This window comes from Athene cunicularia (genome assembly GCF_003259725.1).
Source record: "Athene cunicularia isolate RWA chromosome 7 unlocalized genomic scaffold, athCun1 chr7_part1, whole genome shotgun sequence".
Lineage (NCBI taxonomy): Eukaryota > Metazoa > Chordata > Aves > Strigiformes > Strigidae > Athene > Athene cunicularia.
In genome coordinates, this window is record NW_020799107.1 from 16698655 (window position 1) to 16710955 (window position 12301).

Consider the following 12301-nt stretch of genomic DNA (forward strand, 5'->3'; position numbering starts at 1 on the left):
TGCTCAGTGTTGCTAAAACTGTTGCTGTAGTGCTGTTATGCACTCATCACTTCAGGAAAGGTGTGATAGAATCCAGAGGACACTAGTGGAAATTATCAGAAGTTTAGGAAATACACCCTATCAAGGAAAACTGAATGAGTTGCTTACTTCATCTGAAGAAGGAGACTTTCTAGTATTATTCAAATAAATACAGCCTGCTTACAAAGTGGAAAGGAATATTATGTTCTGTATCCTTGGTGGGTTGCACAAGAAGTAAGGGGTTTAAATTATGACAGGAAAGATTCAGAGTAGACATTAGGGAAAAACAATTTTAGAAATAAGAATAGTGAAGCACTAATTTCTTGGGGAGTTCTTCAGACATCTTTGATAAACATCAGTTAAAATGAAACAAGAATAAATGAACTTTGCCTTGGATGCTTAGATTTAATCAAGAGACTTTGGACTTTCCAGCCTGACTTACTGATGATTCGGTGATGTGCCAAGAGATGTACACATAAAATTCAAGAGAAGAAGATAAAAAAGAGAAGGGTTTTGTTGGGAATCAGCATTTCTCGAAAGCTAGTTTGGAGGGAAAACTAACAAAATTCAAAGGTTGGGATTTTATGGGAACTGAAATTATTAAAAGTCACCCATGCATCCTGAACCACTGCTCTGGCTCCTATTATGTTGTTCCATTTCAAACCAGGAATAGGTGTATTTCCTTCATCCTCCGGTAATTTCAGAGCCAAGCTGCTTCTAAGCTCTTCCCACTTGTGAGGAACTGCCCAGCTATAGCTAATCACACTGTTGTTGCCAATATGAAGGATTTTGGTAGTTATACTACTATTAGCAGAAAAGAAGTTGTTCCTTTAGAGGGCTAAATAGGTAAAAACTCAGCTGGCTGGGAAGTCAGGTGTGTAACACCAACTGTGGAAATGTGTCTTTTACACAGCAGACTTCTTGTGTTATTTAGGTAAAAGTTGTTAAAGCTTTGATATCTGAACGTGTTGTAATATGCTTGAAATGAGAGGTTTTCAGAGGTTTATGTAGAAGTATAAACATACAAATGTTGATGTTTAATGACTGGAATAAGGCATTGTAACTATGCTTTGAGATACATTACATTAAACAAAGGTGTGGATGAGATAACTGTGGTTATAAAAGAACATGTTTTGGAGAGGGCTTCTGCAGCACTGTTCCTCGGGTGCCATCTCAGATGCTAGGCCTGCCTGGACAAAACTAGCGTTACTGGCAGACTTTGCCTCGCAAAAAAGCGTTAACTTTGTCTCCTTATTTCTTCTCATGTATGACATCAGCTCAGCATGTCAGTATGACCGATTCGGACAGAGGATCAGATCTGCTGGGGAACTCACCCCAGCCAAGAGCAGTGCGAGGGCAGCTGGTGGTGGTGATTCTGCAGATGTTGGTGTGGCCTGGGGGTCTCCCCCTGGTCACCCCTCCTGTTCCCCAATTGTCCCCCTGTCACGGTCCTGATGGCCACTGCCAGCTGGCACAGGACAAGGCAGGGGCAGGTCTCCTGCCTGCTGCTCCCTTGTAACTGGGGCAAGATCTGTCATATTAATATCTCCGTCTATAACCTACAGATATCACCTGCACAGAAGTGGTATTTTATTTTAATAGAGCCATTAATGGGGACAGGGCTGTTTGCAGCGGGCTGCAAAGCCCTGTGGAGTGGCCCTCACTCGAGGCACTGAAACCTTTCAGAGGCCTTGCGCTTAGGTGAGTCAGACATGCTTTAAGGTGTTTTTCTACTCCGTTGTTTCACTGTGTCTGGGATATACATTCTGTTATAACTTGGGTTGTGAGCGGCGGCACTGCCCTGGGATAATGAGGGCAAAACTGAGGTAAGCAGTAGCTTAAGGTAATATTGTTGCGTGTTCAAAGACAAACATATGCTAATACTCTTTCCTCTCCCCCCTCTCTCTAGGACTTCTGACTTAAGTAACTAATCATCATGTCTGACCCCGTCGTTCTGCGTAGCATCAAGCGATTGGGAGAGGATAACTATGCTTTTGACTTGGATGGCAAATGTAAGAAGTTTATTCTTCAGTCAACTCCTTATTTTATAAAGCATGTAAAATAGGTGGTGGGTGGCCTAAGTGGAGCAAATAGTCTACAGTATACAAAGCAAATAATCTGTGAAATAAATACAGAGTTATGTGGTACCTGCTGTTATGGGTATACTGCTTGCAAAACAGCTTTTCTGTAAAAACTACATATAACAATCCATACTCCCTTGTGTGTGGCATTCAGTCCCAGTTTCACCTGCTTCATCACAAAAATAGGTGCTCTCAGGTTGGCTCCGAGCAAAACACAGCTTGGGGAGGAGGGATGCTTTTTTATCTTGGGTTCTCTTTTTTTCTTTTAATTCATCAGATGTATTGTTAGAACAATCAAGCTGGATGCTGATAAAGACTATGCAGTTTTATTTCACTTGAAATACCTTATGACAGATTACCTCCAGAAAACTGGAGAATCATGTTGAAAGCCAATCCCTCTCTCTTGGAACTATTTTTCCCCAACAAAAGAAACCAAAGCAAACCATACTAGACTAAGTTACAGTGATTTTTTTTTTTTTTTCCCCGCCTAGACAACAGCTCAGGTTTAAGGCAGTCTGGCCTCTTTCATTCCATGGGAAACATGCATCTAACTTTTGTTAAAACTTGTGGCATGCAGCAAAATTCTTCACATAACCATGTATATAATGAAATTCCAGGCAATAATCAAACTTTTTCAAGACTTTGTTTAATAAAAGAGCCCTCTTCAAGCCTCTCTCCCTGATATATAGCAACACAGTGTCCCAGCTGTAACTTGATCTGTGGTTTCAGTTGTTTTTTTTTTTTAAATTAATAGTTGCTGATTGATGCTAAGTCGTATTATCAAATCTAGTATAATTCATTGTTTGGGTTTGGGATTTCCTTCCAACCTTTATCTATGATAGGATGTCTCATAGGACTGTGGGCATAGCAGTAGAGTCTGAACACATTTGAAGTATTCAGTCTGAGTTTGGGCTAAGCCTTGCCTGATTATCTTCATAGAGATTGACTGATACCTGGAAACGTAAAAGCAGCCATTCCATCAGAAGACTGTACATGTATTTTTTTATTGCTCTGGCATTAGAAACTGAACAAAAGCTTCATGTGCAGAAGGTGTCTTATTCCCATCTTCTGTCTCTGTGTTAGCCAGATAATTCCTTTGGTTTTAACCACCCTCATCAAATTTCTTTCACTGTGTTGGGATTATTCTGATAGACTAGATAATCTCCTATTCAACAGATTCAAAGGTCTGTTTTTGTTAGGAACTTCAAATCTATTGCTTCACCTGGTAAGAAGATAGAGTAGGAAATGGTCCTCCAAATAGCTTGAATGTATTCTTAAAACCAAAGCTGGCATGCTAGAATTCTGCAGCTGATTTCAAAGTCTGCAACACAGCAACAGCAACCTCAGCTCCAAGACTGTGAAAGCAACCAATATTAATGTTCTCTGAAAGTCTGCTCTCTCCACAGTGTATTGTTACCCCAGCACACTGCTCTGCATCCTGCTGGCATGAGCAGCCATTTTCATGCTGAAGCAGTACAGATCTCCTTACTCCCCTCCCCTGCTGTTTTGTTTTGTTTTTAAAACTTCTCACTTAGGCTGCTAACTAAAGGCAGTTTCAGTGCAGGGGGCATTGTGGACTCTAATATTGGAGGAGAGGCAGGAGAAATGATGAGAAAAGGGAGTGATTAGGTTAAGGGGATATGTCATTTGACTTCTGGGACAGAAGACTGTTTGTCTGTTCCAACCACTTACTTAGAACTCCTAGATTGCCCAGATTTATCTAGCTGGTTTGGGGGCATTGTTTTTCATCTGCTGGTTTGTCTTACCTACTTGTTGCTTTTACTTGTTATGGGATTTTGGCAGAAGACTTTCGATGGGGACCAAATCTATTCCTCTTTTCACAATTGGGGTTTTTATGGCCTAAGAGGTGAATTTGTCTCTGGTTTCTCAGTTTCCTTGGAAATGCACTGTGTTTTCTGCTTAATGTAGTGGGCAGTTTGTTGAACTGCTAGAGCACCTTTCCCAAAGCACACATCATTGCTTTAAAAATGTACTGGCATTCTGTTGATTGATCAGTGAGGTTTGTTTCAATAACCATCTTTTATACATATTAGTAAGAATTAGCCATATCTGGATCAGCCTTTGAACACTACATCTGTAGGTGTAGTTAAGAGCCAGCTTTAGTTGAGAGCCTTTTGAGTACAATTTTTCATCACTTGAATCAAGTATCTGATTTCCTCAAGCTTAACTTTTACTGTGTTCTCACAATACCAGTAAAACCTCAGATTCTTGGCAATATCCTCCCACTGTTCTCTGATTCTGTTTCTTCAAATTGTAAAATTTCTTTCTTACATGCCTTAATGCCTCTTTCAAATTTTTTGAGCATTCAAGGATTACTATAGCTTTTTTCTTTAGGGTTAATAATTTTTTTCATCTTCTCTACATTCTTTTCTATAAAAATCATGTTCTGTTCTCTTTTTCACTTTTTCAATTGTAGCGGTGTGAACTACTATTTATCTCTTTCTTTCTCTCAAATTAAGCATAGGTAACATAATTTCAAATTCTCCTCCTCTTAAAAACTGCTGGTCCACAAGAGCTGACCTGCAGTTCCTCGCAGTCTTGAATAGCATTGATATACTCTTGTTTCCCTCTTCGATTTAATAGATAAAGATTTCTTCACCTTTGGAGAATGTTTATTTTGCTCTCTAAATTGATATGACTCAGAAAGTTGTTTCGCCAGACTCTTGTTCCTCCCATTATTAAACTAGTAACCAATTCCTTCATTTCTTGCAAAACACTTTGTATTACCAGCCTGCAGAGGAAGCTTTCTCTAAACCTGAACTTTTCGACAAACCATGGAGAATCTTCCAGGAATGGTTTCAAACAACTACAGCTGTTACCAGCCACCAAACTTCAAAAAACTAAAAACAGATGTTTCTTCTTCCTTCACAGCCAGATCTTTTCTAACACCAAATGATTACTTGTAATGATAATTTTACAAAGTAGAACCTTCCTGGAAAAATGTCTGTGATTCTTCAAATACGCATATGTTCTTATTGAAAGAATTTTCTTTTTATCATCCCCAAGTTACAAACAGAACAGAATAAAACCAATAGACTCACTGTTAGTTAAAGCTAAATAGTTATCTCATTAACCCCAAAAAGGAGATGTAATCAGCTGTTCCTTCAGTCCCAAACTCAGACTGCTTCCATCTAACACTGGAAATGCAAAACCCTAGAGACAGTGGAAAAGCCTTCTTCCCTTCGGTAGGAAAATGATGGAGGCAAAATTTGTGGTTGCAGTGACTTCTTTGCACCCTCTGTGAATTGTGACCCAATATTCCTCTGTGTTTGCTCTGTGAGACAGGCCTGTGCATGCCCAGTGTTGTGTCACTAGATGTGAAGAAAGGAAGGCACTGCCTGAAAAGCATACCATAGTTCTGAACCTGATGCTGGGCTGCCAACAGCATCGTAAATGAGCAAGGTGCATATGCCCAGTGCCCTTAGATTATCCAAGTGTGCTCTATACATAAAACCAGCTCTTTATTCATTGTTATCCCAAGTGATGCACAGCAAATATTTTCTACATCAGCCCCTATGATGACAATTCTTTGGGGGCCCCTGCCAACACAAGCTATGCTTTAGGTATGAAGCATTTAACAACAACCCTTGAAAAGGGAGCTAAATCCAGACCTGCTCTGGGGACTAAGGAGTTGCCCTATAGATAATTATATCTTGTAGTATAATTCCATTTCTCTAAGATGTGGTTCCTTAGAGAGTATCCCAATAACAGACATCAGTGTGACAAGTTCATCTTACCCTCCAGGAGCAGAGCCGCCTCTCTTCCACAGGATTTGCAGTCTCTAAATTGCTGGAAGGCAAGAGTGAGGAGCTGCCACTACTCCTTTCAGGTAGCATGCATGGACTGCAGGAGAGTAGTGTTCCTCAGTGAGGCAGTGTCCAAGAGAAGTGCTTGAATACTAGCAAATAGTTTGCAATGAAAATCAGTTGACTTTTGGCAAATGTTTTGAATAATGTACTTAGTGAAAACCATTTTGTCATCGGGGGAATGAAAATTTGAGACTACTTCTTCAAGAGAAGACATGCATAAATTGATATAAACGTACCAGTGAATTTTTGGACCCATGTCAGTTCTTGTTCCTGGCTACATGTATCAGTGGGAATGATATGCTTATAACTCAGGAATGATCAGGTCCCATGGGGTTCTAGGGTTTGTGTTTCACATGTCTACAGAAGATCATGGACTTTAATAATAATTATTAACTAGATTGTGCATTTATTTTCTCTAACAGGTAACAGCTTCAAGAAATCAGAGTAAGTCATGTACACGAACGGAGCAATCAATATTTCTAGGAATATTCGAAGATGTTAATATCATCAGATCAAATTGATGTATTTATAGAATATATGGTATTTAATAAAGAACTGTTCTCCAGGAGTTGAACTGCTGTATTTGGTACAGGTAGACCAAAATAGTCTTAGAAAAAGAATAATGGCAGCAAAATATTATTGTTGTTCTGAAAATTTTTGATATTCAAATTTATCTTTCTTCAGTGCTTTGAGAAATGAGTTTTTCAAAGGATTTTAATCAATCTTGATTAATGTATCTTAAAACTTAATGTGAGACTTTAAAATAAAAGGAATTATCTCACTTCATTTGAGCTCAGATATTAAGACTTAAATGTAGAATTCTAGATAGTTAAAAGATGAAATTATTTAGAGACCTTCAACTTCAGGTATAATCTGAGATTTGAATGGGGTTAAGAGCCTCCCTATTCCTAGATCTTGAGACAACTCTGTAGCAGACCGGACATCCTAATAGGTGCTGTAATTTATGCCAACTCTTTCTGACACAGTGGACACAGTCTAAGAACTAGTCCTAAAATGAGGAAGCAAGAGCATCTCTTAATTTTTGTCTTTGTCAGGTTGCCCATCTCAGAGAGAACCAGCCCAGTATTCAAGATCTACCATGGTCCTTGCACATATCTTGAAACCTGGGTTCTCTTGGACATGTAACACACATGTGGTCCTACCTACTACACATATGAGGCTTCCTTCAGAATTTCTAGGATCTGGTTTCTGAAAACTGTTAATAACAAATATAGTTTGAATTAATTTGTTTCATTAAAAAACCCTATCCAAATTGAAAATCCGTATTCATTCATTACTGAGTTACACAGCTGATGATTACTTGCTATAGTATGGATCCCATCCATAATGGTACTATTAGTCCTTTAGATTTTAACTGATCATAGAGAATAGCAACACATAATGTGAGCACTGAAAAAAAAACCCCGTCTGGTAGGGTGAGAGATTCTACTGCCACTATGGACATATGAACATACAGGCAATGTAAGAGGGAATGGGAACAGGACCTTTCCCTGTCTTAAAGAAAGGACTAGCCAAAAATTTGGATGGTATTTTTTTTTTATAACTGACCTCAAAGAACCCACAATCCACATTATAGAAACAGTGTTTTGAGGAGCTGCTTATGAAACAAAACATAAACCTTCAGATCATTTTAACCTAACCTCCATTCTAGTACCTGTCTGATATTTAAAAGAAACATCAATCACTGGTTCCAAAGAAATCTGAAAGTAACAGCTTGTCTCTTAAAATTCTGGGAAAAATATCTCAAATAAAAGGTAACTTCAGAGAAGTAACAAAGAGAAAAAAAGAATTAATGTAGAATCTTATCCTTTTTCCTAGGAATTTCTATACATATGAAGAACCTTTTATAGAGAAGAAAAGTGAAAAGTGAGTTAAGTTCAATTCTGTGCACTAACTTTGCATCTAGAAGAAAATATGTGCTAAAATACATGTTTATAAATTTATGTTTTCTGTTCTTGAAGGTCATCAGAAAAGAAAGAAAACAGTATTCGTGTTGGCTTCTTTCAGCTGGTAATGAAAGCAGTGGCTACAAATATTTTATGGGTATTGTGCTGCAGAATAAGTGACAAAAACCTATATGGTTGCTTTGGGGAATAGTTGTGACTAAGCCAAACTTTTAAGGATTAAACCATTTGGCATGAAATCCTGCCATTAAAGTCAATGGGAATTTAATAGAACCCTTTGTCATTTTATCAGCTGGGCATCAGTTACTGATATTTGTGTCATAATTGTCTATTAAGCACATTATATTGAACCTACGGGTAAGATGTGGGGAAAGAGTTAATATGCACAGCAGGGACCTAAGTGTCTTGGTTCATTCTTATTTCTGCCAAAAATTTGCTGTGTGATATCTGGCAGATAATTTAGCTCTGTTGTAATTGCTCCATGGGTATTAGAAGATCTAGTAACTATAGAAACTTGGGAATGGACAATACTGTATGGTATGTCTAGCTTTTGATGGGTCTTGGAATCCCATAGGGTACATCTAAATTTTAAAATTTATGTAATAGAGAGATGTCCAACCTAGCAGCTTGCATCTAAGAGGTTTTATTACTTCTGCTTTGCATGTAGTCTAGGCAACTAGCTTGTAATGTGTCCAAATATGGTCCTGACTGTAGTACTGGGCTAGTGTAGTTACATCCATATGGCTTGTTCTCTACCTGGCTAAGTATCTCAGCCCTTGGCTGGGTGGGGAGAACAGCCTGTCTATACAGAGGGCTATGTCTGTCAAGCAGAGCTGTCTGAATTCTGTAGCCTGTTTTGCACAGATGTTTAACTCCTAAAGTGCAGCTGGTAAACAGAGTGTGTTTGAATCAGATGTGCTGAGAGATTAGGTATCACATATCTGTGCATTTTCTGTGTGGGTTTTTTTTTTTTTTTTTTTTTTTAATCAAGGGAATTCCTAGACCTCTTATGAGCAAGGTTTGCAAAACACTGGTAGTACTACAGTTTTCTTATTATGTTTTTTTTGTAGAAGGACCTTTTATTTATTTATCTTGTACATTAACTGACTTATTTTTTCCCTGTATCTCATCTCTGCCCTAATGTCCCTTTTCCATATGTGCGCCAAATTCCCACCTTTTCTTCTCACACATTATATCACCAACAGAACCTGGACAAGTTCTTCAGCAGGTTATGATTCCTCATTACACTCCCAGTTCAAAATATATAGCATTTGATACTGATATTCTATATGGACAGTTTGATCTGTATGTTTACACATGACTTCAGTCTGAGAATCAGACTTAACACAATAATGACAAAGGCAACAAGTTGCTGTATCTTAGCTGAGTCACCAGCTGCATGTGTGAATGCTCTTGGCCCACAGCAAATGTAAGGTAATAGGATTTAGCTCAATCCTTTTTTTACTGCATACTATGTCATATTTCTATAGATTTCTCCCAGATTAAGAGCCCATGCACAACTGGCTGGCTCAGCCAACACATTTTAGAATATTAACTAGAATTTGCTCTGAGATTCTTTGGTTTTCGACCACAGTACCCCAGACTTTTGAGAAATTGTCCAACTCTGTTCAGATGCTCTGCATAATGCCCTAAGGTTTTTTCCTCATTCTCTCTCTGTCCCCACAGGAAAACTGCAAAGCAGACTATATATATGAATTATAATTACTATTCTTAATCTTTTAGCCAGTTTCTGGAATGATGATAATGTGGAATGATATTGAGCTATTAATGTTATATGATAATACATTCATTCACATGGTCAGATTCTGCTAAAAGGGAGCTCATAATAATTTATGAGGCTGTAATCACAGGTGCGATTAGGTTAGATTGGAGAGAGAGAGAGACTTGTCATCTTTCTGTATTGAAGATAATTCTGAAATTTAAAGAGAATGATTTTGTATCTGACTTAACTGATTAACAATTTATCCGTATATAACCAGCATGATGATGGCCTCTCAGCAGAGACCATATTTTTTTCCTGTCTCTTTAGTTTCGATTTTCTTCATCTATGGAAATTTTAATGATGGTTCTTGGTGGTTTCTGTGCTATTGTTCATGGAGCAGCCCAGCCAGCTGTGTTGCTTGTGTTTGGTGCAATGGCAGACACATTTATTGAATATGACATTGAAATGCAAGAGCTTAAAGACCCAGGAAAGACATGTGTAAATAACACCATAGTGTGGATTAATGGTACTATTCATCAGAATGAAAAGAACGCCACAATAAGATGTGGGTAAGTAGTAGATGTATTTGTTTCTTTTCCTTTGTTATTATGTCTTGTCAGAGAACATGTTGCTAGTGAAGGTCCAGTTCAGCCTTTAAACCTTACATTTTCTATCCATAAGGCAGGAAAAGGGCATGGTTCTTGTTAGAGAGTTCTGTTTCTGAGTTGGAGATATTACTTGAAGGGACAGAAGGTCAGCTTGGGTCTTGGCCTTTCAGCTATAGATGCCAACAAGGATATATATTTTTATGATGATTGTTCTGATAACAGATGTACCTGATACACATCTGAGTTCATTAATCCGTTTTTTCTGGTGACAGTGTAGGTAATACTGACTTCTGGTCCTTCTGGCTAGGACTTAGGTACCTATAGGTACCTGCTGACTTCTGAGCTGGTTAGCTAAACTTTAGCCATTGGAGAGAAATGAGTGCTTATAGGATGTAATTCATCTCACTTTATGGGAGGTGTCTAAGGCACGTCAGATGAACTGCCCTGTAAGAGTGCCTGTTTCTTTCCATTAACCACAATAAATGGAGTCTTGATGATTAATTTAGATACAGATAACTGTCAAAGCCAAATTTGAACCTGTAACCTTTCATAACGTTCTTTTTCAGTGCATCATTCAAAGGGTTTTCTAATCTCTGAGTGACATTTAATTAGATATTTAATTAGAATTAAGAGTTGGTTGTCTGAAGGTCTCTGAAATTCAGAGCACATGGGAAGAGATTCACATTCCTACATGTAGGTGATTAGGGCCAAATTATTTGCTCCAGGCTGTCCAAACCAGCCCTCTGAGATGGGTCTGGCAGATAGCATACTGGATTTGCTACAGACCTCTGTTCCTCTGAAGCAACAACTATGCATCAGGTAGGATATATTAAAAAAAATGGTACTGGATATCTGTGTCAGGCATCTGAGATGTTTCCATGATTGTATTTTGCAGGAGATCAGGTCAGGTGCATAGTGTTCCATTTTGGCCTAAAACTTCAGTGTACCAAATTCTGGGTAAACAGAACAAAATTTGCTGTCTGCAGGATGATTTTAAAAAGTTATCTAAAAGCATAACTGATAATGACCTGAAATGCCTATTTCAAAGCAATATAAATGCAATAGCAGCAACTCAATGCCCTTCACTGATATTAGGAGTAATTTAGTACTCCCACTTGAACTAAAAAGAAAAAAAATCAGATTAGCAAGCTTATGATACAAAGTAATACTTGAGTTGACGTTAACAGTCCCCATTTCTCCCTATAAAACACTTTTTAAATCTGAATGTTATTAGTTGGTATAATGGCACAAAGCAAGCACATTCAACTTCTAATGAAAATTTGCTGGGCAGCTCTTCCCTGAAATACCCTCTCACCTGTACTGTTTCAGGGCATGCAGTCTGGCAGGGTTTCTCAGACTGCAGGGTTGCTCCAGGACAGCAGCGCATTTTCTGATACCTGCCAGCGCCCTATCCCTGTGCAACAGGCAGAGCAAACAAGCCACTGCTAGTGCTAGCGCCAGTATTGGTATTGGGAAACAGTGCTCCATTAGCAAAACAAGCTGACTTGCCAGCTGATGTGACTCTAACTCGGAGAAACAGCAGACTAGAAATTTGTGAGAAACTTAAAACAGTATTGCTAACTATCTTTTTTTTTCCCCCCCAGGCTGCTGGACATTGAACAAGAAATGACCAAATTTGCAGGTTACTATGCAGGAATTGGTTGTGCCGTACTTATGTTAGGATACCTCCAAGTCAGTATTTTGTTCCCCATTTTGATTTCAAACTTTAAATCACTAAATAATTAAGTTTATATTAACTGTGTTCCTTTTGACTGCTTAGTCAGCTGCCCATTTGAGCAAGGCAGATGCTTTCAGTTCTCATTCTATCAGCTGAAATAGGTTAGCTCTGGCAATCTGAGACCTCCTTGGATTTGTGCATGCATACATTTGTGTAAGGATATGTTGTTCTACCCAGTGAGATGAATAGATGCTGCTTCTTCCACACCACACAAAATACTTGTTCAAGTGTGGTTACTATGGAATCCACATGCCCTCCTGAAAAAACAGCTGAAAGGCATGCAAATTCCCAGTAGGCATCTCAGCTGCATTGAGCATTCTGTTTCCATTATAGAGATATTACAGAGTAACAATAGTGTAAAACCAATATTGAAGAAGA

The 12301-nt window shown here is 38.5% G+C and overlaps 2 protein-coding genes across 3 annotated transcripts in view; one reads left to right on the forward strand and one right to left on the reverse strand.

Annotated features, from left to right (window-relative positions):
- The window catches only part of DHRS9 (dehydrogenase/reductase 9), a 28341-nt gene that overhangs the window by 14763 nt on the left and 1277 nt on the right, over positions 1 to 12301 (reverse strand). The window contains exon 2 of one of the 2 annotated variants that reach the window (XM_026852711.1): positions 7758 to 7791. The exons of the other annotated variant lie outside the window; for it this stretch is intronic. The gene's annotated coding sequence lies outside the window, so the exon portion shown is untranslated. The remainder of the gene's footprint in view (positions 1 to 7757; positions 7792 to 12301) is intronic. 2 annotated transcript variants of the gene reach the window in all.
- The window catches only part of ABCB11 (ATP binding cassette subfamily B member 11), a 50289-nt gene that overhangs the window by 3513 nt on the left and 34475 nt on the right, over positions 1 to 12301 (forward strand). The window contains exons 2-7 of the mRNA XM_026852706.1: positions 1928 to 2030; positions 6352 to 6373; positions 7769 to 7816; positions 7912 to 7960; positions 9905 to 10146; positions 11790 to 11877. Of these exons, the coding sequence (XP_026708507.1) occupies positions 1955 to 2030; positions 6352 to 6373; positions 7769 to 7816; positions 7912 to 7960; positions 9905 to 10146; positions 11790 to 11877 (525 nt within the window). The 5' untranslated portion in view covers positions 1928 to 1954. The remainder of the gene's footprint in view (positions 1 to 1927; positions 2031 to 6351; positions 6374 to 7768; positions 7817 to 7911; positions 7961 to 9904; positions 10147 to 11789; positions 11878 to 12301) is intronic.